Source organism: Notolepis coatsorum (genome assembly GCF_963971535.1).
Source record: "Notolepis coatsorum genome assembly, chromosome: 18".
Classification (NCBI taxonomy): Eukaryota; Metazoa; Chordata; class Actinopteri; order Aulopiformes; family Paralepididae; genus Notolepis; species Notolepis coatsorum.
Window position 1 is genome coordinate 20,240,205 of NC_140182.1, and position 27,727 is coordinate 20,267,931.

The window sequence follows — 27,727 nt, forward strand, 5'->3', positions numbered from 1 at the left end:
ATAGGCTACACAGCGTACCCTCTTTTAAAGCAGCTATAGGCTACACAGCGTACCCTCTTTTAAAGCAGCTATAGGCTACACAGCGTACCCTCTTTTAAAGCAGCTATAGGCTACACTGCGTACCCTCTTTTAAAGCAGCTATAGGCTACACTGCATATCCACTTTTAAAGCAGCTATAGGCTACACTGCATACCCTCTTTTAAAGCAGCTATATGCTACACTGCATACCCTCTTTTAAAGCAGCTATATGCTACACTGCATACCCACTTTTAAAGCAGCTATAGGCTACACTGCATACCCTCTTTTAAAGCAGCTATATGCTACACTGCATAGTGCATACCCACTTTTAAAGCAGCTATAGGCTACACTGCATATCCTCTTTTAAAGCAGCTATATGCTACACTGCATACCCACTTTTAAAGCAGCTATAGGCTACACTACATACCCTCTTTTAAAGCAGTTATATGCTACACTGCGTACCCTCTTTTAAAGCAGCTATATGCTATACATACACAGTGTACCCTCATTTAAAGCAGCTATAAGCTACACCGCACCCTCTTTTAAAGCAGCTATACGCTACTGTACACCGCATACCCTCTTTTAAAGCAGCTATAGGCTATATTTTATTTATTATTTGTTTATTTAGACGGGACATAGCATATTAATGGACACTACAAATAAATGCAGTGTAAATACACCAAATTCTTTAGCAAGGCTGCTAGTTTTCATCCGCAGTCCCCACACGAAACATAAAAACGAAACAGGCCGGCAGTGAAGCATATCATGCTACGAGACTAAGCATAAAAACATGCAGGCCTGTTTGGTTGTCACAGGTTTGGTTGTCGAGTAACCATATTTTTTTAGATTGAATTTAAAAGATGGAAATGATGTACAATCTCTTATGGTCAATGGTAGATCATTCCAGATTAAACAGCCCTGGACTGAGAGGATGTTTTTACCGAAGGTGGTTTGCCGGCCGGTCACTTCGCAATCCCCTCTAGTGGTTGCTCCTAGTGCTGATTCCTCTATCGGGCTTCCTTTCTATGAATTCCCTCAGAGGGGGCTGGCACAGACCATGTAGGGTCTTGTATATAACAATAGCCTGTTTAAAAACTTTAAAATTGGCCAAACTCAAAAAGATTTACCTCTGAAGCATGTGACAGTGGTGATATGAGTGAGGTTTCTTATCGAACAATTTAAGTGCACTCTTCTATAGCTGTTCTATGGGATTGAGAATCTATACACAGTGTACCCTCTTTTAAAACAGCTACTGTATAAGCTGCACCGCATATCCTCTTTTAAAACAGCTACTGTATAGGCTGCACCACATATCCTCTTTTAAACCTTGTGTAGTGTTTGGGTCTGTGGGAGCCATTTTCAATGTTTACTAAAAAGAGAAATTATACAATTAATTATTATTATTTATTTATTTATTTAAAACCTGAGACTCATTGGCCTTGGCAAATTTTCCGTATCATATAAAAGAACACATTTTCATTGAGTGCACACACTGTGCGTCTCACCCCCTACACATTACACACAGGCTACGTGGTGTGCAGGTCCACCGGACCTGGACATGTGGAAATTGTAGGTGCAAACTCTGTGTACCCTCCACTTTGTTTCATTTATATTTTTCAAGATAAACATGATTAATTCCATTCTTGTCTTGATTATAATCGATTTCTTTTTTTTAAACCTTGAGAAAGGATTGTTGGGTTTTGTGCAAAGAAAGTTGGACTGTTTACTTTTGCAACAAGATAGGATAATTTCCTTTTTTGTCGATTTCAAATAGATCAGTATAGTTAGCCTACCTTTTTGATACATTTTATTCAAACTGAAGTGAGATGAAGGTATTTTTCTCTCAGTAAGTATAGGCTAACTTACTTTACACAGGGCTACCAAGTGTTTCAAAGCTGTGAGATACTGTGAGATACTGTGAGCTGGGTATACAGTAAAGCATTTTTCCCCTAGTTAGGTTTTAGTGAGTTTTTCCTTACCTTCGCGTGGGGTATGTCTGGGAGTGTTTGCATTCATTCATTTATTTTGCATTTATTTTAAATTTGTTGGACCTTGTGGTGTTCTTGTTTTGTTCTTCTTGACTTGTTTAAAGAAGACGTGTCCGGCCCATGGGGACATTAACGTGTGTTGTCGGGCCTTACAAATACATTTGATTTGATTTAATAGCTTTGAGGCAGATGGTTAGGGTTACATCATTTTTTGTCTATGTGAATTACAGCACATGGATTTACTTACATTGGGAAGTGAATCTGGATTTGAAAGTAAAAAAAAAAAAAAAAAGACAGAACTAGTCTACAGATCTTTAGGTCTACTTCTGTTCCTGTAATGTAATGGATTTATTTACATTGTGCACGCACATTGGGAAGTGAATCTGGATTTTAAAGTAAAAAAAAAAAAGACAGAACTAGTCTACAGATCTTTAGGTCTACTTCTGTTCCTGTAATGTGGTTTTTGAACGAGTTATTCTCAACTAGACACATTCAAATAATTATGTGATTGTAGGCTATAGTCTATCAGTGAGCTGGATGCAATCCTACCTGGAGGGGAGAGAACAGATGGTGGAGGTAAACAGTACCCTATCCCCCCCCCCCCTCCCAGTGAGTTGTGGTGTTCCACAAGGAAGCATACTAGGACCGCTACTGTTCCTAATTTATGCAAATGACATGTCGTCAGCTTGTGACTGCAACTTGTTCCTGTTCGCGGACGACTCAGCCCTGCTGGTCTCTGACAAGAACAAGTTACAGGTTGAAAAACCCCTCAGCTCGGAACTAGGCTAAATCTGCACCTGGCTCGCTGACAACAAACTATCATTACACATGGGCAAAACAGAGTCCATTCTCTTCGGTTCAAATAACAAACTCAGCAAGACCGACGGCTTCTCAGTTACAGTGGGTGACAATATTGTCACAAGGAAATATGAAATTACATACCTAGGTGCATCCTAGAGGCTAATCTTTCCTGTGACAAAATGGCATCCAATGTAATAAAAAAAAGTCAACCAACGAACTAGATTCTTGTACCGGATCTCCTCTCTGGTAAACAAGAATACCCTGAAGACTCTGGCAGGAGCACTCATTCAAGGGTACTGCGACTATGCGTGCACCTCATGGTACCAAAGCACCTCAAAGGCACCTCATCCAATGTACAGTTTCTTCGTCAAATGTATATACTCTCTTTTTTAAACTCTTTTTGTATCACAAACAGTACTGTATTTGTAAATCTGGTATGTCATAAATGTATAGATGTAGCAGTACTGTCTATCTGTATATCACGTATGTCATATAATTATGATGAATTGAAAATGGGGGACCCTGATGTAAACAAGACGAAAGTCTTTCTCTGGTCTGCATCCCCTTAACAATTGTGTGTATTGAGCTGTACTGTATTGTACCCATTCTGCAATCTGTTAATAAAATATTCAATCAATCAGATAATGATCATTATATGCAGATCCAGATGGCCTACACTTGATGGTGCATTTTGTTTGTATATCTGTAGACCCACTCCAAAAGAATTGCCCTTCTTCCAATGAATGAAAAATTAGTCTAGCCGGCTAGTTTATGTTATTATGATAATGTACTACTGGGCCCTGGAATAATAGACTGTCTGCACCTTTAATACTCGTGGCTGGGGCACTTCATGCCCAATTAGTTTGTAGGTGGAGCGCAGACTGAACCAGGGAGTGTTTACAGGAGATCGACAGCCAACAACACAAATTAAGTTCTTCAAGCAGCGCAACACTTTTTAAAAGTAACTTTTCCGTCTCTAGTGTGTAGATAGGTTGTCGCTTGTCGGTTGATCTCTCGGTGAAGGTCTTGATGTGGGTGCAACAAGGATATTCCCATAATATGATTGAAGTGTCGATTCCGTCACTGGAGCGGGAAGTTGATGAGTCGGGAAAGCTGAGAAAGGTGAGGAGGACGGTCTCTAAAATCTTTTATCTCGTCAGCTCGGTAAAAAGAAAAACAGCCCGGCTGGACTAGATCTATAAAACAGTATGTTTGCTATCGATTATCCCTACTACCACCATGCCTAAAATGTGTATGAATGCAGACTGGGCAATGCGAATCACGCGATGTAGGCTATTATTTTGAGCAACGCGAGAGAAATGTGCCTGAAGCCTCGCGATGGGAACAGAACGGCAGACAGGTAAGCGCTAGTACAGTGGTTCTCAAAGTGGGGTCTGGTGACCACCAGAGGTCCTCCAGGCTCCAGGATGTCCCAAATGGTCCTCAGCAAAATGGACAATAGTTTAATTTCACTAATATATACTTTACTAAAAGTTAGTACAGTGAGAGAATGTATAATAATGACTGCTCTCTCTCCTCTGTTATCTCTCCACCTACACTACAGTATTGCCAGTTATGGAATTGTGGATTCAAAAATAAAATTTATTTGTAAGGCCCGGCAACACACGTTAATGTCCCCATGGGCCAGACACGTCTTATTTAAACAAGTCAAGAAGAAACATCACAATAAATCAAGAACAAAACAAAAACACCATGAAGTCCAAACATTTTTTAATAAATGAATGCAACACTGAGTCCCAGACATGCCTCACGCGAAGGTAAGGGAAAAACTCACTAAAACCTAGCAATAGGGGAAAATGCACCACAGGCAAGGTGGAAGAGAGAAACCTTAGAAGGGCCGACCGTTCAAGGGGGGATCTCCCTTCTTAGATGTCGGTGATAATAGTGTTGCAATAAAACAGGCGAGACAGTTGGTAACTAAGCATGCACACATATGTGTAATGAAATGCAGATAAGTGCATGCAATAGCAACTGAACATTTTTATTAAATCATAATGTATCAATATCTTGTCAGATGGGGGCCCTGGGACAAGATCATAACACATGTGGGTCCTAGGTCAATTACATATCAATTTGGGCATCCTTGACGTGAAAAAGTTTTAGGAGAACTGCACTAGCCTATTGATGCCCTTGCCGTTTGAAAACTGACACCAGTACCGTAGGTGTAGCCTACATGCACCGTTTACTAATGTGACGAGGGAAAACCTCCATGCACAAGTAGCAGTTTATTGCTCTCCTCAAAGGCACAATCCTGAGTTGTATTTGACCAACTTTAGGGATGTATGATACATTCTGAAAGAGTTATTTGTAGATTATTATTTGGGACTCTGACTTTCTCACCCCATCATATAAATCCTATGTCAGTTTTTCTCCAGTGTTTACAAACGTTACCAATGTAAACAAACATATTTCCTCGAAATACAGCAAGTACAGATTATTAGAATGCATAGGGCATGTGTAGACTATCTACTGTTAGTCCTTGTATGAAGAGCTCAGTCAATCAACTAGATAATTAATGTCTCTAGTTATTTTTCCCCTCCTTTCTTTTTGTCGGTGGTGGGGTTCCCCATTTGCTTACATTTGGATCATAATAATAATAATTCATTTATTTTGTATAGCGCTTTTCAAAGACCCAAAGTCGCAATAGGCAAAAAAGAAACAAAGAAAACAAAGAAACATAGAACCACATGGAAACGGAGAACAATGAGAATACAATCATCATGGTTTGGTCCTTCAAAGCCAGTCTAAGCATAATGAGCTGCTTGGAGTTTTCATATGACCAGACTTGATCATTCTAAACACAGAGGGGTGCATGGGCCTAGTATTATGAAATGTATCAAGATGCATCCTTAAAAACAGCAGGAATTTATTGAAGACTGAGGAATTGATTGTAGCCTACTGTTACCCCACAACACATATCATAGAACTTAAAGAGGAACTATGGCCAATTGAAGAATTCATACATGCTGTTATTAATAATGTATATATATATATATATATATATATATATAAGTTATTCATAGGTCTAAGACAGTCCAAAATATTAGTGAACACAAACATCTCATTACCAGATTACCCCTAACTGCTCCCAATGAGCAGGTTGGCACCTTGCATGGTCGCCTCTGCCGTCTGTGTGTGAATGGGTAAAAACTAAAAAGTGAGGAACAAATTGTAAGGCGCTTTGGATAAAGGTGCTATATAAATGCACCATTTAAAGAGCTATAAGCCTCTGTTGTTTGCAGTTTCCTTCAAGCAAAACACAATAGACCTCTCACGGGTCATATTTTACGGCTGCTCCAGAGTCTCCACAATCTCCTGCAGCTACAGTATAGGAAAATGAATGGACTATTAATAGATCACTCATAACTTTGTCTGTGGTTCATGCAGCTGTGGTCCCATGGTCAAAGCCTTCTAATATTCTCTCTCTGATAAGGCAGGGGATTTAGAATTTTAAGCGGCAGTTTAAAAAAAAAAAAAAAAAACTAGCTTAGCGTTGCAGATCAGGTTATTTGGGGTTAGCAATCTGGCTTTTAAAAATCGGAACGTTAACGAATCATAAAATCCTTTGGTGAAACCAAATTTTACCATTACAGTATCATGGACAAAATCAATTGGTAACTAAACGGGAAAGGAAAAGGCTGTTTATTTCTGCCATTGGTCTATATGCTACCTTTTTGTTTCTCATAACACTAAAAAGAATGAATGCAATTAGGCTGCATGTTAGCAGTGCTGTGTGAGCAGAGGGAAAAGGTTAAAAAGGTTAGAAAGGAAGGAAAGACATTCTGGCATTTTCCTGCCATGGTATGCGATTGATTGATTGATTGATTGAAAAGTTTATTAACAGATTGCAGAATGGGTACAGTACAGTACAGCTCAATACATACAATTGTTAAGGGGATGCAGACCAGAGAAAGACTTTCGACTTGTTTACATCAGGGTCCCCCATTTTCAATTCATCATAACATATATGACATACATGACATACAGATAGACAGTACTGCTACATCTATACATTTATGACATATCAGATTTGCAAATACAGTACTGTTTGTGATACAAAAGTGTCCAGAAAAGGAGTGTATATACATTTGGCATAGAAACTGTACATTGGAGGAGGTTGGTTGGGTGGGGTGGGGTTGGGTGGGTTGGGTGAGGGCTGTACATTGGAGGTGGGGGGGGGGGGGGGGGGGGGGTTGGGAAGGGGACACACACACATTTTACACTGTACATTGGAATATTGACAAAGCCTTACTTGGTCATTTACTGTACAACTAGGTTAGGACATTTGTAGGGGCCAGTTTCGAATTGCAGTCTCACGTAGGTGTTTTTTGAGAGTGTTTTTGAAGGTGGGTAGTGATTCACATTCCTTTACAGCTTTAGGCAGGGCGTTCCACATTGATGTGGCATAATTGCGAAACGTGTTTAGTCCCTTGTTTGATCCGAATCTGGGTTTTACATGATTTGTGGAGCTCCCTCTGGTGTTGTGATCGTGGTATTCACTGACCTTTGGGAAGTATTTTGACATGTACATGGGTACCTTGGTCGCGTAGTGTATCTTGTAGACCAGGCCCATTGCAAGTTGCTGTACTCTGTCGTCTACTCTAAGCCATCCTAGGTTGTCAAAGTGGGCAGGGGTGAGGTGGGTTCTAGGAGTCAGGTCAAGTAGTAGTCTGACTAGCTTGTTTTGAGATGTTTGTAATTTGTTTTTTAGTGCCTTTGAGGTGCTTTGGTACCATGAGGTGCAAGCATAGTCGTAGTACCCTTGAATGAGTGCTCCTGCTAGAGTCTTCAGGGTATTCTTGTTTACCAGAGCGGAGATCCGGTACAAGAATCGCGACAACTTGTCTCCTTGAGAGGGTATACAAAGTTATAGAGTGATCACCTTTATCCTACGATGAGACATTTCTATCCTAATGGGAGTGGTCTCTTTCAGGATGTCACTAACCCTAACCCATCCACAGGACACTGACACTAACCCATCCACAGGACACTGACCCTAACCCATCCACAGGACACTGACCCTAACCCATCCACAGGACACTGACACTAACCCATCCACAGGACACTGACCCTAACCCAGGGGTCAGCGACCTTTACTATCAAAAGAGCCACTTTAACCCCCGGCCCACAAAATAAAATGCTCAGGGAGCCACACAACCTATTTACCCTTAAAATGAAGATAACACAGTGTATAATGCTTTATATATCCCCAAGCATACCCCACATTTAGCATAAAACGCCTGACAATTGCATACCCAAAGTAATTTGCGATTTATTATACTTTATACTTATAGCACACAGTTTGTTGCATTAATGGAGCAACAAAGCAACAAAAAGATTTTTTTCTACTTTTTATTGCTGTTTTTACCTGTTATAACAAAGGAAAACCTCAAACTCTTATGAAGAGGAGAAAAAATACTGGCTGTGTAGACCTATTTTTAAATAAAACACAGAAGAGGAGACAAAACACTGGTGTCTGTAGACCGACTTTGAAATAAAACCCTGAACTATTCAGGTATAATTGAGTCCTTCCCTTATTTGTGGAACATTTATAAAATAAAAAGTAGTCCACTTTGAAAAAAGACTACCATGTGTAGACCTACTTTGAAATAAAACGCTGAATTATGCTGCTCTATTAGAGTCCTTCCCTTATTTGTGGAAAATGTCACAGTATGACATCGATCTCCAAAATAAGAAGAAAAAAAAAAGTTTAAATAAATAAATATATATATATTTTTTTAAATGTTTGTTTATTTTTTTTGGGCCAGAGAGCCGCAGCTGATTGGCTAAAGAGCCGCATGCGGTCTCGGAGCCGCAGGTTGCCGACCCCTGCCCTAACCCATCCACAGGGCACTGACCCTAACCCATCCACAGGACACTGACCCTAACCCATCCACAGGACACTGACCCTAACCCATCCACAGGACACTGACCCTAACCCATCCACAGGACACTAACCCTAACCCATCCACAGGACACTAACCCTAACCCATCCACAGGACACTGACCCTAACCCATCCACAGGACCCTAACCCATCCACAGGACACTGACCCTAACCCATCCACAGGACACTGACCCTAACCCATCCACAGGACACTGACCCTAACCCATCCACAGGACCCTAACCCATCCACAGGACACTGACCCTAACCCATCCACAGGACCCTAACCCATCCACAGGACACTGACCCTAACCCATCCACAGGACCCTAACCCATCCACAGGACCCGGTCCCTAACCCATCCACAGGACACTGACCCTAACCCATCCACAGGACACTGACCCTAACCCATCCACAGGACACTGACCCTAACCCATCCACAGGACACTAACCCTAACCCATCCACAGGACACTGACCCTAACCCATCCACAGGACACTAACCCTAACCCATCCACAGGACACTAACCCATCCACAGGACACTAACCCTAACCCATCCACAGGACACTGACCCTAACCCATCCACAGGACACTAACCCTAACCCATCCACAGGACACTAACCCTAACCCATCCACAGGACCCTAACCCATCCACAGGACCCTAACCCATCCACAGGACACTAACCCGGCCTAACCCATCCACAGGGAATGAGGAGTCACTGAATGGTTTGATGAGTATGAAAATGATATCACATGCTAGGTCTTTGCAGTCACCAGATCTCAACCCAATTCAACTACTGGTGGCTCGTGGCCCAAGTCCTTACTAAGTTGTTTTTTCCTTTTTAATTGGTCACCCATCTGTGTGTATATATATATATAACACGTGTTTATATCAGTGCAATGCTAACACCTGAAAAGGGATTTGAAAACATGACTAGCCTGTATAATCAAGGTTCTCTATTTGACATGGAAGTAGTTGGACATTTGTAGAACCTTTCACTGGCTTGTTCCTTATCAATGGAATTTCCTCCTCATCTACATACAACCTTCTCTCTATTACCTTCCCTCTGGTCAATGAAATGCTTCTTGACTTACGAGGCTTAATCTTCATCCTATCCCACTTGATATTCTCATGTAACTTCTCTATTAACCTTTTTTGTACAAGGCAATGATGTAATACATTTGTACAGTGTAATTCCATAGTACAAGCATGTATAGGCACAAGTATCTTGTGTTTTATTATATAAAAAATAACCCAATGTCTATGCCAGACTTATAGGAAGATTAGCCTGGGTGCCAAGTCAAGTTTATTTAAAGTCTAATATCACAACGACATGTCAGGTAGCAAATGGGGTCAGGAGAGAAAAGTGTTAATTCACACCATAACACGCAGGCAAAGGTTTTAACCATTTACAACAGAAAACCATGGGCCTCGAGCATTTCCTGTGCTTGATTTATGTTGGAACAAGCCCCAACATGACCCCATTTTCTGCCTGTCTGAAGCTTCCCGGTTCGCTTGGAACTGGGCCAGAACTCCACTGGACTTATTGAGTAGTAAGCTGATGGCAATGCATCAATTATACTACTACCTGAAGCATTGGTTGGAGTTTATATAATATACATTCTCATACTGTGAATTTCTCTGGACCTCTCTTGGCAGAGCCTCGGGTGTGGCCAGCAATAGCAACCCCTCCCGTATCTACACTCAACTCCAACCCACACATCAGACCAAAACAAAAAATTTGCAAGTGCAATACCAATTGGGGCTTTTTTGCACAGGTCACTGTTTGATGGCATTACAGATTCTACCTGTAATGTCCAAATATCCAAAATATTCCTAATATCCTGATGTTCACAGCCAGTGGCTAGCTAGAAATAGTGATAGACTAGATAGAGAGAGTGGTAGGCTAGCTAGTTGGAGAGTAGTACGCTAGCTAGAGAGAGTAATACGCTAGCTAGAGAGTAATACGCTAGAGAGAGTGGTAGGCTAGCTAGAGAGTGGTAGGTTTGCTAGAGAGTGATTAGCTAGCTAGAGAGAGTAGTAGGCTAGCTAGAGATTGCTAGGCTAGCTAGAGAGATTGCTAGGCTAGCTAGAGAGAGTAGTAGGCTAGCTAGAGAGTGATAGGTTAGTTAGATATAGTGGTCGGTTGGTACTGGTAGAGGGTGTGGTAGGCTAGCTAGTGAGAGTGATAACCTAGCTAGGGAGAGTGATGTGCTAGCTAGAGATATTGGTAGGCTAGCTAGAGTGTGCTAGGCTATTTAAAGAGAATGATACGCTACCTAGAGAGATTTCTAGGCTAGCTAGAGAGAGTGGTAGGCTAGCTAGAGAGAGTGGTAGGCTACAGTAGCTACCTAGAGATTGCTAGGCTAGCTAGAGAGAGTGGTAGGCTAGCTAGAGGGAGTGATGAGGGTAGTTAAAAAGTGTTAGGCTAGCTAGCTGGATATATTGGTAGGCTAGCTAGAGTGGTAGGCTAGCTAGAGAGAGTGATGGATGGACAGTCTCAATACAAATGCTTGTGTGTGTGGGGGGGGGGGGGGGGGGGGGGGTGTTTGTGGCAAGACAAAATGTTCAGTTAAAGTAGTGCATGCTCTCTCTCACTCTCACTCACATGTGACATGTGAACACACACACAGAGCTCCTATTCATGCTGTAATAAAAAGGTTACCAGAGTATGTCATAGCAGTAATATGACCATCTCTAGTCCCTGTGGTCTGCCACACCTCTGCCACTTAATCTGGGAGCAAAACAATGTCTCCTGTTATTTTTGTTGGGGCTCTTTGTAGTGTGACCTAGCTTAGCTCAGCAACATGGGAGTGGCCCGTGGTTAGAGAGACTTGACTATTAACCTGTTCAACCCCTGCAACAGCCAGTGTGCCCCCCTGTTGAAATGCAAGACACAAACCCCCTACCTGCTACACAGCAGCTGAGATGACTGACCCTCTGGTGGAATGCCTGTAGCCTATGGATGTGTGTCTCAGAGGGAGATGCCATGTATTAACACATACACATAATATGGTGATGAGTGTTATAAAAAAAAAAAAAAAAAAAATTAAATAGCAACTCTGAAACCTTTTTGTTTCATGGACTGGAAGATTGAATTGTCTTTGGAGACTGTTTAGACCTTTTGATACGTGTTATTAATCGTTATATAGTTATTATCAAATTCAACTTCACTGAGCTCAAATTGGAATGGAATAAATCAAGACCAATGCCGGAGGCCCAACATTTAAATCCAAGACTGATACTGAGATGAGACTGATACTGAGATGAGACTTGAAGAGGCTGAGATGAGACTGATACTGAGATGAGACTGATACTGAGATGAAACTGATATAAGATGAGAGACTGAGATGGAGGGAACTGGTCTCAAGATCTTCTTGAGAGCTACAGCACTACTATCGGGGCATAACCCAGCCCTGTTCTATATCATAAAACCACTCCCAAGGGCCACTCAATCCACCCTCAAATATAATTCACATGGTATCTCTATAGTACTGCACATCTCTGTTTCGATTTGTGAATATAACTCTAGTGATGATGTCATCTAGAGATAAATTATGATAAATTATTACTATGACGTACCCATGGTGATTATATTAGGATATGATGACACTTATGACATTACCCATGGTGATTATTAGGGATGGGTACCGAATTCGGTACTTTTGAGGTACCGAACCGAAACACGTCGGTACTACCGAGTATCGAATCAAGTGAGAATTTTTTTTTTTTTTTTTTTTTTTTTTACTTTTTTTATGTCAACGTTCACACGCACAATATATGCTTACCTAGGATTTGACTTGATTCAACAACAAAGCAGTCGGAGCAATGACAAGCCGAAAACTGTCGAAATTGTAGTTATTTGAAGTTTGGATTTTTTTTTTACGACTGAGGTAGGTAAATTAAATTTCTTGAGACTAAAGTACCGAAAAAAGGTACTGTTGGGTACCGGTATCGATTCACAGGTACCGGTATCGGTTCAAATGTGAAAGGTACCCATCCCTAGTGATTATACTAGGATATGATGACACTATATGACGTACCCATGGTGATTATATTAGGATATGACGACACTATGACGTAACCATGGTGATTATACTAACCATTATGGGTACATTATTCAGAGCTGCAAGCCCTTATATTTACATGAAACTCATTTGGATGTAACGGCTCGGACAGATATTCCATTAGCCCACAAAATGTAGGTTGATGATGACATCACCAATGAGATCACAGATTCAAGTCTTGATACTCTGATTTCCAGCTTAGGGAGCTGTCTATATACATTTACTTCCAGTGATCATTGGAATAGCACAATGTAAATTCTGGAGGTGGATTTGCCCTTCCCAGGGACTGGTCCCTGGCCCTGACTGGTGGTGTTTTTATTTTATATTATATATAATTCACTGAACATCAACTGATTCCCTAATGATTTCATAGGACTATGACATCCTTTGTCGCCCCCTGTTGGATAAATTACTTTACTGCATTGTGACACTAACCACTTAAGGGGAGACACTGCAGGTGAATAGGGTAAACAAATTAACTAATAGATATCACAATGAAACTTCCCCAGTTGATTACTTATATTAAGACAAGACTTTTTTGTATTACAAGTTTTCTGAAATTGTATGTTTAAATATGCAAATGAGGCATGATCTACTTAAATATGCACTAATTTGCATATAATTCCAGGACAGAAATCTGAACATTGGATAAAGCCATTTTCAAAATTATAGTTTCATTTTGTTGACATATTAGAGCCAAAGGTTATTACAGAGGGGATTTTGGATATCTCTTTTTATCACTCCATAAATCAGAAAATACTCCATTCAGTCCATTTTTATGGTAAAATTCCATATTTCGCCATGTTTTTAGGAATAAAATGTGATATAAATCAGGGTATGAATGCGATATCAACAAACCCTTCTGTAAATACCTTCAGAACATAGATATGAATAGAACTGGAAGGTTTGGTGTATGTGTGTGCTACTGAAGTGGAGATTTCTGGCTCAGAGTATGAGGAAAAACTCTTAAAACTCATTTTTGGGAAAACGCCTTCAAAGTTCTGTATTGTAAAATGCCATACTTTTTTTTTTTAAACAGATATTTACTAACACAATACCTAATCAAACCATTAGTAATAGACAACCTAAACACATGCCTGATAACTGAATAATAATAATAATGATGTTATTGAACTGAACAGAACTACACACAGGCTACAAACAGTGTAGTACAGTGTAGTACCCCCTAATAGGCAAAAAATATTTGAATAGATATCACTATGAAACTTTCCCAATTTGTTATGTACATATAAACTAAGAAAAAATATATTGCAAGTTTTCTGAAATTTATGTTTATATATGCAAATGAGGCACTTCCCCATTACATATGTGCACATTTATGGATGCAATAAGGCAAAATGATGTAAAATAAACAACTAAATGTGTGTTATTGACGTTTTATTGTCACTAGTTTCATAGAAGACATGTTTAGGAAGCAAAATATAACAAAATCTCAAAATCAACAAAAAAAGTATATTTGACTATTCACCTGCAGTGTCTCGCCTTAAGGCTCTCATTTATGTCGACTTTGAATAACTGTTGTCCATGGGAGTAAAGCATGTTATATAATCAGCGTTTCCGTTAGAACATATTCGTGCCGGTCTGGGTGTCCTGCAAGATTTCTATCCCCGGACATATTCGAGAAATTCCGGTCAGCCTGGTTTTCCTTTTTACCGGCTGAATGCCACCATCGGCGCCAATGTTAACGTTAATATCGCCTAATCTATGTTTTAAATTATGGCTATGTGTCTAATCTGCCCATCGCATTATCAAAGACTATTTTCCAGTCAGTGCTGTCAAGGCTGTTTATCGCGTCGTTTCCGTTTCAGAGCATTTAGAAAAGCACCCGTTTTCAGATAAAAAACGGCTCATTCTGGAGCATTCTATGAAAATCGTCTTTTAGTGGAATATTCCACAACGTATATATTCGTCTGCCTTTTTATGAATCGTTTTCAAATAAACGCTAGATGATCAATATTATACGTGCACGCAAGCACATTACGGCCGCGCGCGGATAATCGCTCCGTTGATTTCCTCACGGAATTTTACAGTGAAACCGAAAGAAGACATTTCACAAAACAGCTTATAACTTCATCAAACTTACTCTGATTATCCTAACACTGATAACATAGAGTCCTTACCTGACATCAGATGGTATCCAACTGGTATATTCCAATTCCTGATCACCATTCGAAAAAATCGATACGTGTATGGATCCAACGCGATACTGTAGAACTCCATGATCAGCGGGGATCTGAGGTTCCAGAATGAACTGTGGTAACCCTGGCTGGATCAGTGAACTGGAAAATGTGGATATAATGTCGCACCTCAGCCAGGAGAATTAAACTTTCCACTCGGGCCTGAACGCTCGACATTTCTGTTTCTGTTTTCTTTCACCACGGCATCAGCGGTCTCTGTGACTTCAAGTTCAGAAGACTCATCTTCGTTGTCATTATTATTAGACCTGCTTGTGCTTGGTTTCATGAAATATTTGTTAAGCTTAGCTTGTTTTGGCCATCTCTCTCTCTCGCTCGTATACCTGTTTGTCGTTATGGTGGCCAGACAGGCTCAAAAAAAGAAAGAAAAAAAGATTCACATCCGAGCGGCGCCATCCGCGCTTTATCAGAGTGAAGCAACATGTAATGATTGTTTCGTTCATCGCATAGGCTATTTAATTTTAGCCTATTTTAATACAATTCAAATAATAAAATTGTGCTTAGAGAAATTATTTTCACCGGACATTATGACCGGAGAGATTTAAATATTCGGACTTCAACATATTTTGCCGGTCAAATACCGGTAATTACCGGCTAACGGAAACGATAATCAACATTTCTGTCCATTCTTCAAAACCCCAAAACGATTTGTCTTTAACTAATTTAAAGGCTACTAATTGTGAAAACCGAATGGATACATTTTTACCACTAGGTGAAACTCAGCAGCCAAGAGCAAAAACTGGGTCCTCAAAAATAGGAAACTATGATTAACCTGTCAGTACATGCATACATATCTTTTATACTTTCTTTTTTTTTGTGTGTCACACTACTTTTTAATGCCTCCTCTGTTCAACCCATTCCTGGTTCGATTTATATGTAACTCTGTTTAAAATTGTGATTATGTGTCCGCATGCAATGTTGCCAATCACAATTTGAAGGCTGACCAGGTGTAGGTAGTTGCAGCAAGAATGTAAATGAACTGTGAAATTTGAATTATGACGGTTTCTGGGAAAGATTCTCTAAACTTTGCATAAAGATAACTGTTGATTTATTTGTATCTGAAATCAATACCAAGTAAATACACTTTGATTCATTTTGATAATGCTTTCCACAGTGTGAACCAGATATTAGCCATAATCAATATCTACACTATATGTAATTCCATCTGTCTGCCTGCCTGTCGGTCTGTCTGTACACTCTCTCTCACACTCATTCTCTCTCTCTGTGTATCTCTCTCTGTCTATCCTCTCTCTCTTTGTATGTGTGTGTGTGTGTGTCTGATTCACTCACTCACTCACTCTCTGTCTGTATCTTCTCTCTGTCTACCCTCCCTCTCTCTCTCCCTCCCCAGCTGTTCCGAGTTGACATCTTATTCAATGGAAGAAAACACTTTGTGCTCAGAAGAAACAGTGAGTTCCAGACTCTCCACAGAAAGGTATAGATGTGGTCCATGCTGTTCCTACTCAGTGAAGGATAGAACAGAGATATAATAATTCATATCAACATTCTGTAAATGTCTGGTTCAGTGGGCTGCGACAGGATCAGGACAGTGACCCATTGTTTGATGTTTTGGCTTCAACCTCTCATTAGTCTTCATTTGAAACAACAAGATGATCTATGGGTGAAAATGCTGTCTGCCGGTTTCATTTGAGGCCCCAGCCATATGCTGCCAAAGCCTATGTTGCCAAAGCAAAGCAGCAGGCTGTTGCCCCCCCCCCCCCCCTCGTTCAGGGTTCCAAAAGTACTTGGGACCGATAAAGATTATCCTCCATAAAGTAAACCTGCGCTAGTACGTAACCTTTTCATGAAAAAATATTTAGCAATCTGATTCACAGAGTTGGGCCAAGGTGGGCTGAACAAGAGAAAGCCCTCCCAGCAGAGAGGCATGAAACGGAGAAATTGCCCATATTAGGAGCTCTTCTGGTCCGGCATGATCAGTGCCACAAAGACCGCAAAGGGAGTCTCTAGACCAGGGGTTCTCAAACTTTTTTATATCACAACCCCATTTTATTTAGGAATTCTTTTTGGCGACCCCACACTTAATGTATTGCGTAATTTCAAAGTGGAATTAAGGAATATCAAACTAAAAGCACACGTTGTTGGTCTTGATCATGCATATTTATTACAACATTTAATTACAGCACTGTTATCAATACACATTTATAAAACGAGGTATATTTAGCCAAAATATGTTGCCAGACATTTTTTTATTAACACTTTAGATGCCAAAGGACGAGTTTAGGCGTCCTTCCCCGCCATGCTCAAGTTGCCGAAGACGCCGTAACTCGTCTTTGATATCAATATTTCAAAAATCTGTGATCGGAATCATATTTTCCATCCGCAGCCTTCACACACAGTTCAGAGCTCCTCTCAATCCTCTAGCGGTTCAAGAGCGCCATCTGGTGGCCGATCGGCAGAAGCGCCAAACAGGAAGTGATGTGGCTGAAGTGCTGATCACCCATATTACTTCCGGCCACTCTCTATAGCTCCCGCGACTCCATCTTGACACAATACATAGCGATCCGTTGCCAATAACTCGATAAACAACATGATTTGGACGTATATACCATTATACAACCTGGAAATGGACCGGGTATTTTTACATCCCATAATGGAAAACTGTCTACCCCACGCTGATCGCCCAACGGCCCGCGGAGACTGGGGTGAGTTTTAGCGTGTAATATTTCCGTGTTCGATACTAACTGATCTGATGAACATATGTCCCACATTAGATGAATGGTATAACGCTGCCCACGGAATTATAAACGCCCCCTCGCCCATCCGGTCAACATCAGATGACGTGTAGTAACTTCCAGAAGTACTTCCAGTTGGAATTTTTTATATCGCGCTGATTGCTATCAAACTGTATTTCATCATCAATATAATGCATTTGGGGCTATAAATCACGTTCTGGAGAAAGCTGCAGAAAGAGATGAAAACATACTTATACTTTAGATCATATTTTAGTATGAATATGTGAATGAAAAAGTTTAACGTTGCTACACCATGAACAATACATATAGGACCTTGAATGGGCCCTAATAATGGCAATCTAGCAATAGAATTTAAAAAGTTATAGCCCTGCAAAGAAGGGGAACTTCTCCATGTTAAATAGAGCTGGCAACGGATGGTATATCATGAATTTAGCCTTAGACAATCAAAGTGTTAAAAACAACTTGATGCATTTTAAAAATACATCTAGTCCGCATTCAGTTCATTTAGATTTTTTAATGTTGCCGTAATGTTTGATAGCAAATCAAACCAAAACTGTAATTTTAAAGCCATATTCCCTCCCAATCTATTTTTGTGCAAAATTGTAATTGATGTTTCTGCTGTAATTGTCAGCAGAATTGTTTACCACAATATGATTCTTTTCACTGTGATATGGTCCCATCATGGAAAGATGACAAAAGGATACCATATAGTTCTCTTGCCCTGCTCGTTTCAGCCAGTGTTGATGGTTAACCTGGTGTATCTATACAGCTTAGGAAGATTCTGCAGACCCCTGACTTCCCCAGCAAAAGAAATCCCCACCTGAGGACCAAGCCTCTGGAGCAGAGGAGGCAGGAGCTAGAAGACTACATCCAGGTAAGGAACTCTACACTTTAAATGGGCTGTAAATACAATTTCTTATGTAGAGTAATAATAATAAAAAAAAATCAACAGCCTTTAGAAAGGTGCGTAATAAAAGTATAGCTTTTCCCATTAACCGTTTCTGCGCCAAAAAAGGAATTAACTCGTTATAGCCCGCCAATCGTTGGATGCCAACAACGAGTAAACTTGTTATTGGATCCGTTTTTCTTTTATTCGCTATTTCCATTCATAATTCATCCTGCTGTGCTGTAGGACTGGGTGACACTCTGTCTGAGACCACAGCGGTCCGATACTGCCGCCTAACGCCTTGCGGCCGCTATTACACCCCATTTGAAACTATGTGGTTTCTTTTCTTGGCCGAGCTGAGCCATGCAGGCGGGGTCTAAACACTCCGGCAAGACTCCGGCTTATATTGATGCATCGACTAGGCCCCCCCCCCCCTTTCATATGCAATGCTGGATAACGCTGGATACACTGACACGACCAGTATTTGGAATGGCGATCAGATAATTGGATTATTCTTTTTGCAGTACATCATTTAATGGATGAATGAATGAATGAAAAGTTTATTTTTGAACATGTAATTCTCCATTTCCTCCAAACAAATCACGGTATCTTGTTCCGTCAAACCAAACAATCATAACAACAAATTTAAAAACGTTAAAAAAAAAAACATTAAAAAAAAGAAAAAGGAATTATAAACAAAAGGTCAAGAGCAATGTGTTTGGTTAGCAGACATGTCCAAAAAAGGAGTAGAGGGAAGCTAAGCTTATTGATCCCTACCCCCTTACATTTATATTTGTTCTTCCATTAATTTGACTAGATATAACATAATTTAGTATATTACAATATAGAATATACTTTTACTTATATTAAAAAAGAAATCTAAAAAAACTTGATTCACTTGACAGCAGTGAATATAGTACAGCACTACATAACACAATATAACATAACTTTGTTTATCCCCATTACTCATTTCTGTATTTCTCTAATGTGTATCTTTTTAGCTGCTTGTCATTGAAAAGGTAAGGACTATATGTTATCGATCTTGCGTTGATCCGATAATTCTTTCCCCGCGATCGAAGCGTGTGCGTGTGTGCGTGCGTGTGTGTGTGTGTGTGTGTGATGCAAGATAATAATCTAGTGTTGATTTCAGATAGATTTTTGATCCAAGCGAGGAATGGCAACGTGTTTTGTGAATTTCACTAAAACGCTGTTTTCGCATCTTTTCCTGGGATTACTCAGAATCACTCAAACTATACTCATATTCACCACGGTATAAAACGGAAATGTACAGATGAAAAAAGTATCTGTTTTTTGCATGTTGACCGGAAGAAACTCACTGACAATCGACAATGTTATTAGATCCATACATAGCTACAATATTTAATATAGTTTTAGCAGTCGCAAACACCGGCATTATCCCATTGAACAAAGTGCTGGCACAAACGGCCATACGCCCACAGCGCCATCTGGCGCTCATTGTGTTAAAAAAAATTGTGCAGGTCCAAATTTAATGTTGTTGTTTACATGTTGCGTGCATGTATCCCCTCCCTACTTCCTATTTCCCCATGTGGAATGCACCTGATTGGATCAATTGCATGCTGGTGCTCTAGTGCGACATCTAGTGGATGCATGTTATTTATAGCACCTTTAACCAGTTCTTTATCATGTGGTCTCCCATCTTTGTTATGACTTTTAACGAGCAGTCATAACAATATATTTTATAATTCAACACTCTTGTGTGTGTGTAAAACCTTTTGTAATCTACAAATGGTGAACATGGACGCTTGAAACGCTTTGCTGACAATAGCCTTTTTAATTTATTGAACCATTATTATTATATTTTTTTAAATAACCACCGTTATTTTACATAATTTGGCTCCATTCTTTTGTTTTGTCCAGGACATCCTCTATCAAAATGAAGAGGTTCCGCAGGTGCTGTTGGACTTCCTCCATGTTAAACACTTTCACTCTGGGAACAAAGTCAGCAGCCTTGAGTAAGTGCTCCAGGGGTCATCTCTCCTTAGTACCCGCCCGCCCCAGGTTAACATGCATCTCTATATTTAGGTCTGCTATTTTCGAATGCGCGAGCAAATAGATATAGCGGTAAGAAAAAAGAAGAAATGCTTTAGCAAACATTCCTCTGTGGAGTTTGGAACAGCGGCATCTAAGTTACAGTTAGAGGGACACGGCATGTGAACGTCACGGTGGTGCATGTACAATAATGTGAACGTCACGGTGGTGCATGTACAATAATGTGAACGTCACGGTGGTGCAATGGTGCATGTACTGTATGTGAACGTCACAGTGTTGTTGTGTGTTTAGCATGTAAGCTTAGCATGTAAGCTATCGGCTTCCGGGTCCTAATTGCCTGCTTATTTTCCACCAGTGTATCTCTATACTGGAGCAAAATGATTGAACAAGTATGACGTTTGAAGTTTTGGGGCTACGAACTGTAGTTTTCAAAGGCAAATGGCAAAATGTTTAACATTTAACTGCAGAATGTAGCTAGCTGTCTGCTCTGTATTTTCCAAAGAATCATACTCTCTTTTTCCTTTTGGAAACTACATTTTGCAACTCCAAAACACAACATTTATTAAAAAAAAAATTGCTCCAGAATAGACTTGCAAGCATCCAATCGAGTAGAATCTGGAAGAGCCAATTGTTTACATACATGTGTGATTGTTAGTCATACCCATAGAATGATCAGGGAGGGAAGTGGAGGAGGATTATTTTATCCGCTAGTTTTGGGGGATTTCTTACCACATATTCCATGTCACATCAAATCATATCCATGTCAACAGAGAGGTTCACAGGGTTTTATATGTAATACCAGCCATGTTCCAGTCATCAGATAACAGCCAGAGTACACCCTCTTTGCACGGTTAGACCAGTCTTTGGCAACACCAAAGTTCCTTGGATACTGGGCCAAAAGTGGCCAATATATAATATGCTGGATATGCTTCTGCTTGGAGTTCAGTCAATCAGTCACTGCTCATCTGCCCAAATCCTCTCCACTGCTCCCACTATTGGTTGAACATAGGTGTGTCGAGCTATTTTGTAGGTCAAAGTTGACCGCATTTACTGAACAAAGCGAGGCAGAATTTCTTCACAACAATTTAGTGTGTTTTTTAGAATGGTGGCAATGTTGCTCATGTGACCGTGGCTTCCATGTGACTGGCTTCCATGTGACCGTGGCTTCCATGCTCATTTATTGTGCCCATAATCTTATCATATATCATAATCATATACCATAAATGATAAACTGCCTTGTGCGAAAGGCGTGTGCAAAGGCCTTGCCATAGAGTAAACTTTTAAATTATTTTTAGCATTTTTACAGCTTTTAATGGTCACGCAGGACCGACAGAGGAGAGGGCGAACGGGAGGAGATGTGAGGAAGACATGCGACAAATATCGCCGGGAGCGGGGAGCGGGGAGCGAACCCGGGGCGGCCGCGTAGGTGCGAGAGGCACTATGGTATGCGCCACGAGGGCGCCCCTAAAACTTTCTTTATTTTCATAATTTCATTGAGCTGTATTTATTACTTATAATCACTTGAGTAATATACATCATAATAATATCACACATTTTAACTCAATAACTCGAATCAAATTAATTTATATTCGTTTATAGTTTGTGAATATGAGAGAGATTATGAGCATAATAAATGTTTGGTGAGGACATGAAGAGTAGGTGCTATCCCCCTTGTAAGCAAACAAAAAGACAAGAAAAAGAAAATGTCATCCACGATGTGTACATAAGCATTTAATTCTGCTTGAATTACAAATGTACAAATATGGTAACATTATATTAAACAACCAGCCACTTGCTTGCAGAGGAGACCTTTTGCTGTGGCACCTTTGAGTTATGCTGACATTTTCATCCTCATTCCAACCCCAATATAGCCTGTACTCTTTCACATGCGTGCGTCTGAACCGCAGTACCTACAGTACAGAATCACACAGAAGCTACTAACCTTACTACCCACACTCTATGCTTTTAGAACCTACTATTCAGTAGGTTCACCTATGATGGTAGTAAAAGCTGCTCCAGCTGTGCAGTAGAGTAGTAGCACCAGCTGAGATAAGTTCATCAATGCACCTCTACAGACCAGGGCCATGCCATACCGGCAAGTAAAAAAAGCCGGGGCAGAAGCTTGGCTCTCCCTTCCGTTTCTTTCAGCTGAGGATTGTGCTAGAAGCACCTTCCAACGCAGACAATAAACCTCCTACAATGAACGACAACGACGAGCATCCCGCTGCACCAAAAAATGGCAGTCCTGCACCTGCTATTTCACATCTGCATCGAAAGCCCTAAACCCAAGCAGTGGCTCCACCAGCAGCTCACCGATCTGGCTGAAGGTCTTTTGCTTGTTCGCTTGCTTGACCCTCACTCCCGAATGACCTCCTAGACCCTAGATCAGTCCTAGGCTTCAGGACTGGTCACTCCACAGAGACGGCCCTCATAGTGGTCACAGAGGCTCTTCACTTAGCAAAAGCAAAGGGCCTCTCCTCTGTCCTGATTCTCCTGGACCTGTCGACAGCCTTTGACACAGTCAAACATCAGATCCCCCTCGCTCGTACGAATGGGAGTGGCTGGCTCTGCGCTGGCATGGCTGACATCCTACCTCGACAACCGCTCCTGCCAAATATCATGGAGAGGAACCGTGTCGGCCTGTCGGCCCCTTCAGACAGGTGTCCCCCAGGGCTTGGTCCTTGGATCTCGTATCATTGCTATGCCGATGATACCCAACTCTTCCTTTCCTCCCTCAGATATCCATGTCTCTGAGTGAATCTCTGTCTGACATCTGCTGGTTTTCCTCATGGTGGCGGGGGCACCGGGACCGGTGGAGATGGGGCGGCCCGCAAGGGTGGCATTCCCGTCGCCGTGCATGGCGATGTGAGTGGCGTGCGGAGGCTGTTTTGTGTTTTTCCTTCGGTCATGGCATGCTTTATCGGGGGGGGGGGGGTGCGTCTTGGATGGGGATGTGGTAGGGATTGATGTGTGGGGTGTTTTGGGGGGACTGACTGTTCCGGGGAGGTTCACATGCCTTCGAGCGACATTGTACTTTTGTACTTATTTTATGCCATTGTTGTCTGCACGTTTACATTGCACTACTTTTATTGTCTTTTATACCTATTCTTATGTGTGCAATTTATGCATTGTTTTTTATTCTGTCAATCTGTGTGCTGATTTTATGCCTATGGTCATTTTATACTATATAGATAGTTATTCATATTTATTGTTATATTGTAGAAATGTGTGCATTGAAATGTCTGTAAAGTCTCGATGATGAGGGTGACTTCTGGCTGAACTTCTCTGCTCAAATTGCCGCAATGACCAGAACCTGCAGATTCTTCCTGACCAATGTCAGAAGGATCCGCACCTTCCTGACAAAAGAAGCCACTCAACTCTCGCCTCGACTACTGCAATGCGCTGCTCGCTGGTCTACCGACCACCACCACCAAGCCTCTTCAACTCATCCAGAATGCAGCCGCCCGTCTGATCTCTAACCTACCAGAGTCTGCCCATGTTACCCCACTTCTTGGGGACCATCGCCACACGAATCCGCGTCAAGGTCCTCGACCTGGCATATCGTGCAGCGAAGGGAACGGCTGCTGCCTACCTCCGGTCAATGGTCTCTAACTACACACCCTCAAGACCCCTCCGCTCTACATCCTATGGCCGCCTCAGACCCACTCCTATCCGAGCACCAGGAGGGTCATCAAAGAGAAGCCACCTATTCTCGGTCCTCGTCTCCACAATGGTGGAACGAACTTCCCGCCACAGTTGGGACAGCCGAATTCCGACCAATCTTTCGCCGTTGACTAAAAACACACTTCTTCAATCAATATCTAAAAAAGAAAAAAAGAAAAGAAAAAGATTATAAATACACTAACCTTCTTACTGTCCTATACTACCATGCACTCTTCCTACTATACTAATGTCTTTACTACTATGCACTCAACACTGCAGCACCCAAGTTTCAGCACTGGTTGACATTGTTACTCAGCTGAAAGAGTTGTACACTTCCTGCTGACTTGTCGTACAGACCTTGTAAGTTGCTTTGGATAAAAGTGTCAGCTTTGATTATGCCACATCAATGTGGAATGCCCTACCCAAAGCTGTAAAGGAATGTGAATCACTACCCACTTTCAAAACCACTCTCAAAGAACACCTACGGGAGACTGCAATTCGAAACTGGCCCCTGCAAATGTCCTAACCCAACCCCCTCCAATGTACAGTAAATGACCAAGTATGGCTTTGTCAATATTCCAATGTACAGTTTTGCTTGTACGTTCCATACAAGGCTTCTATTGTTCTAGTGTAAATACAGCCACAGGCACTGGATACTATTGATAGGTATTGTGTTTTTGATAAGCCTTCCTCGAGCTGATTTGACATACTCTCTTTGTAAGTAGAGTCTTAAGAGTAATTTGTTCTTTGTTACAGATCACTTGACGATTTAGAATCACAGAGTTACAGGTGAGTCCATGTCATGTGCTTAAACTCAAACTCTGATATGATTCTGTTCCATGCAAGTGAGAGGAATTAAGTTATGATGAATATTTATAGTCCTTCAAGAAACATGGATGTCGACTATGTTTATTTTGAATAATCGTTCTCTCTTGTTTTCTGTTTAGCTATCAACTACAGCATCAGCGTGTGCTGGGTTTTTGCCGGGACCCTTACCTCTCAGACTGCACATCAGGTATGGGAGATTTTCCCAATGATTAAAGACGTACATATCGACAATTTTCCATTGAAAACGCAATTTTGTGTATTCCAATGACATCACTAAAAACATGATCTAACTCATTAACTCTCAGTAACTGTCCAACTAAATTAATTTGTTTGGGATATGTGTGAGATTATGTGCATAATAAATTGGCATTGTTTTGGGCGAAATGCACCGACCATACCTTATTTGTGTTTGATGAAAGGGTAGGAGGGAATTTGTTCATTACTCTGTATTTCATTCAATTGATTACATCCTCTGGAACTTTCTTGATTTGGAGTAGTTTCTCATAACTGGAATGATATGAACAGACAGAGGGGTTTTATAAGCTAACCATTGCTCTTTACACAGTGTATATTTGTAAGGGACAGCAGGGTTTTATAGTCCTACTTTTTTTCTTTACACTGTATATATTTGTAAGGGACAAAGAGGTTTTAAAAGCTAACCGTTGCTCTTTACACAGTATGTATTTGTAAGGGACAGAGGGGTTTTATAAGATAACTTTTGCCCTCTTTCTCTCTCAGATCTACCAGATGTGGTTGTGGATGGTGTCCTACAAGGGTTTTACCCCAGGGACATCAGAGTCAGCTTCACTGCCGGCACTAAAGCCAGTTCCCCAATCTGACAAGTCTGTAGCCCCTCAACTTAAAAGATGCACTCAGTAAGATTTCCGATCGTTTGGAATGAGGACCGCGTAGACTCAACCACACACTGTTACCTAGGATAAGCACTTAATCTAATGGTTGAGTATGTTTGAAAGTTCTACAGTCCTCAATCCAAACGATATAAAAACATACGTTTTGTATGATTTTGTATGCATCAAAATATGTCTTATCAAGAGGAATTGATAAATGATTCTCTTCTGTGGGAAGCTTGTTGTCATGTATGTGCCACATTACCCAGCTACGGCACTTAAAAAAAATCTAATGTTTAGGTTGGACACCAGTGAGCTTGAGGGGTCGTAAATCTCTCTCCCAGAAGGTTGTAGTCAAGGTGAGGAAACTAAACGTTTGTTCTATTAGCTACAGTGACGGGAGAATACAAAAGTTTCACTAATTATTCTTCATTTTTACTTGCCAGGATGGAGGCTGATCTTGAGTAAAAACATTCTTAGTTGACTAATAAATCACAAGGTTTAGTTGACTAATCAAATAATGTAGTTGAAAGTAAGAGCCCTGCTTAGTATTACTTACTTACTGCCCTTTATGCCTACTGGCATGTAAGGTAGCAACAGAGGATCTCCACTCCTGTCTGTTCAGGGTGAACTGGGCCTCCCAGGTCTGCCTCAGGCCTTCCAGGTCTCTCTCCACTGTTCCACGCCAAGTTTCTTTGGGTCTTACGCCTTCCTCCTGGTGTCCAGTGTAGGGCAGTTCTTGCCTCCTGTTTACAAGATATGAACTCTTCTGTTGTGGGGAGGTTTATTCCATCTACTTTTATCAGCGGGGGATTTTGTGTAGTTCATGGTCATCACCTGTTTTCTTAAAAGTGAATTCAGTCCTAGACATCGTTGAGAAGGTGTATAGCTGTTTCTTATCCTGTAAAAAAATGTATAATAAATAAAGTAAAAATGAAAAAAGTACCGGTAATGCATAAATAAATAACCCTAAGGCGACAAAACTAAAGTGTTGTCAGCGTAGACTCAATGACCAAATAGTAAATATTTCAACTATGAAAGGGGAAGTCCTAGTTTGAATGTAAAGGATCTTCCATAGATTTCAAGACCACCTGACAAGCAGCACTGGATCATTTGAACCAGGCAGGATTTACCAGCATTGCCTTAATTTCCCACCCTGGTTGTGACTAGGTTTGGATTGGATTGGGTCTGACGATGAACAGTAGCTAGGCAGCGGCAATGTTGGGGACAACGCGCCCAATGCACAATGTGAGTGAGAAATGGCAACATTCTGCACTGTAATAAGCCAACATGACACAAGTCAAGTACTAATACCTTTTTATAGTGAATTACATTTTTTTAAATACAGTTTTATTGGTGATATAGGAATTTAACTTGAATAACCAAGGAACCGTGGCTACTTTTTAGAGATACGGTATTTCCGTTAACGTTTTTAGTTAAAGGTTTACTCTCTAGAGAAATGAGACCAAACTTACAGTACTAGAGTTGTTTAAAAAAAAATACATGAAGTTTGGGCAGAAGGCAACTACTTGCAGTTTCTCACATCCTCATTTTAAGGATGTATAGCAGTATTTGAGGTGAATTCCAAATATGATCTCCATTTGAACAGCTCTACATTTCATGTATGCCAGATCCTGCCATGGAATGTTTCATGGTATTGAAGAAATGTCTCTGTGTAGCCAAACGTGTTCAGCATTGGAATATAGATGGACTGATGACTTTTCAGTTTGTCGGGTTTGTTTTCATATAATTATAATAAATGTG

The 27,727-nt window shown here is 40.8% G+C and overlaps 1 protein-coding gene across 1 annotated transcript; it reads left to right on the top strand.

Moving 5' to 3' along the window:
- The first annotated feature begins 3,705 nt into the window (after positions 1-3,705).
- snx22 (sorting nexin 22) lies at positions 3,706-27,727 on the top strand. The gene is made up of 7 exons (XM_084334662.1): positions 3,706-3,929; positions 16,345-16,428; positions 18,477-18,581; positions 20,493-20,587; positions 25,044-25,076; positions 25,235-25,302; positions 25,854-27,727. Exons 1-7 carry the CDS (start codon positions 3,837-3,839, stop codon positions 25,952-25,954), a joined length of 579 nt encoding a protein of 192 aa, XP_084190788.1. The 5' UTR covers positions 3,706-3,836; the 3' UTR covers positions 25,955-27,727.

Bases quoted from the DNA above. Each gene is read 5' to 3' on its own strand.
- snx22 (XM_084334662.1), top strand. From the start codon at position 3,837: ATGTGGGTGCAACAAGGATATTCCCATAATATGATTGAAGTGTCGATT. The intron at 3,930-16,344 runs GTGAGGAGGACG...CTCCCTCCCCAG, and splicing joins AGTCGGGAAAGCTGAGAAAG to CTGTTCCGAGTTGACATCTT. The intron at 20,588-25,043 runs GTAAGTGCTCCA...TCTTTGTTACAG, and splicing joins AACAAAGTCAGCAGCCTTGA to ATCACTTGACGATTTAGAAT.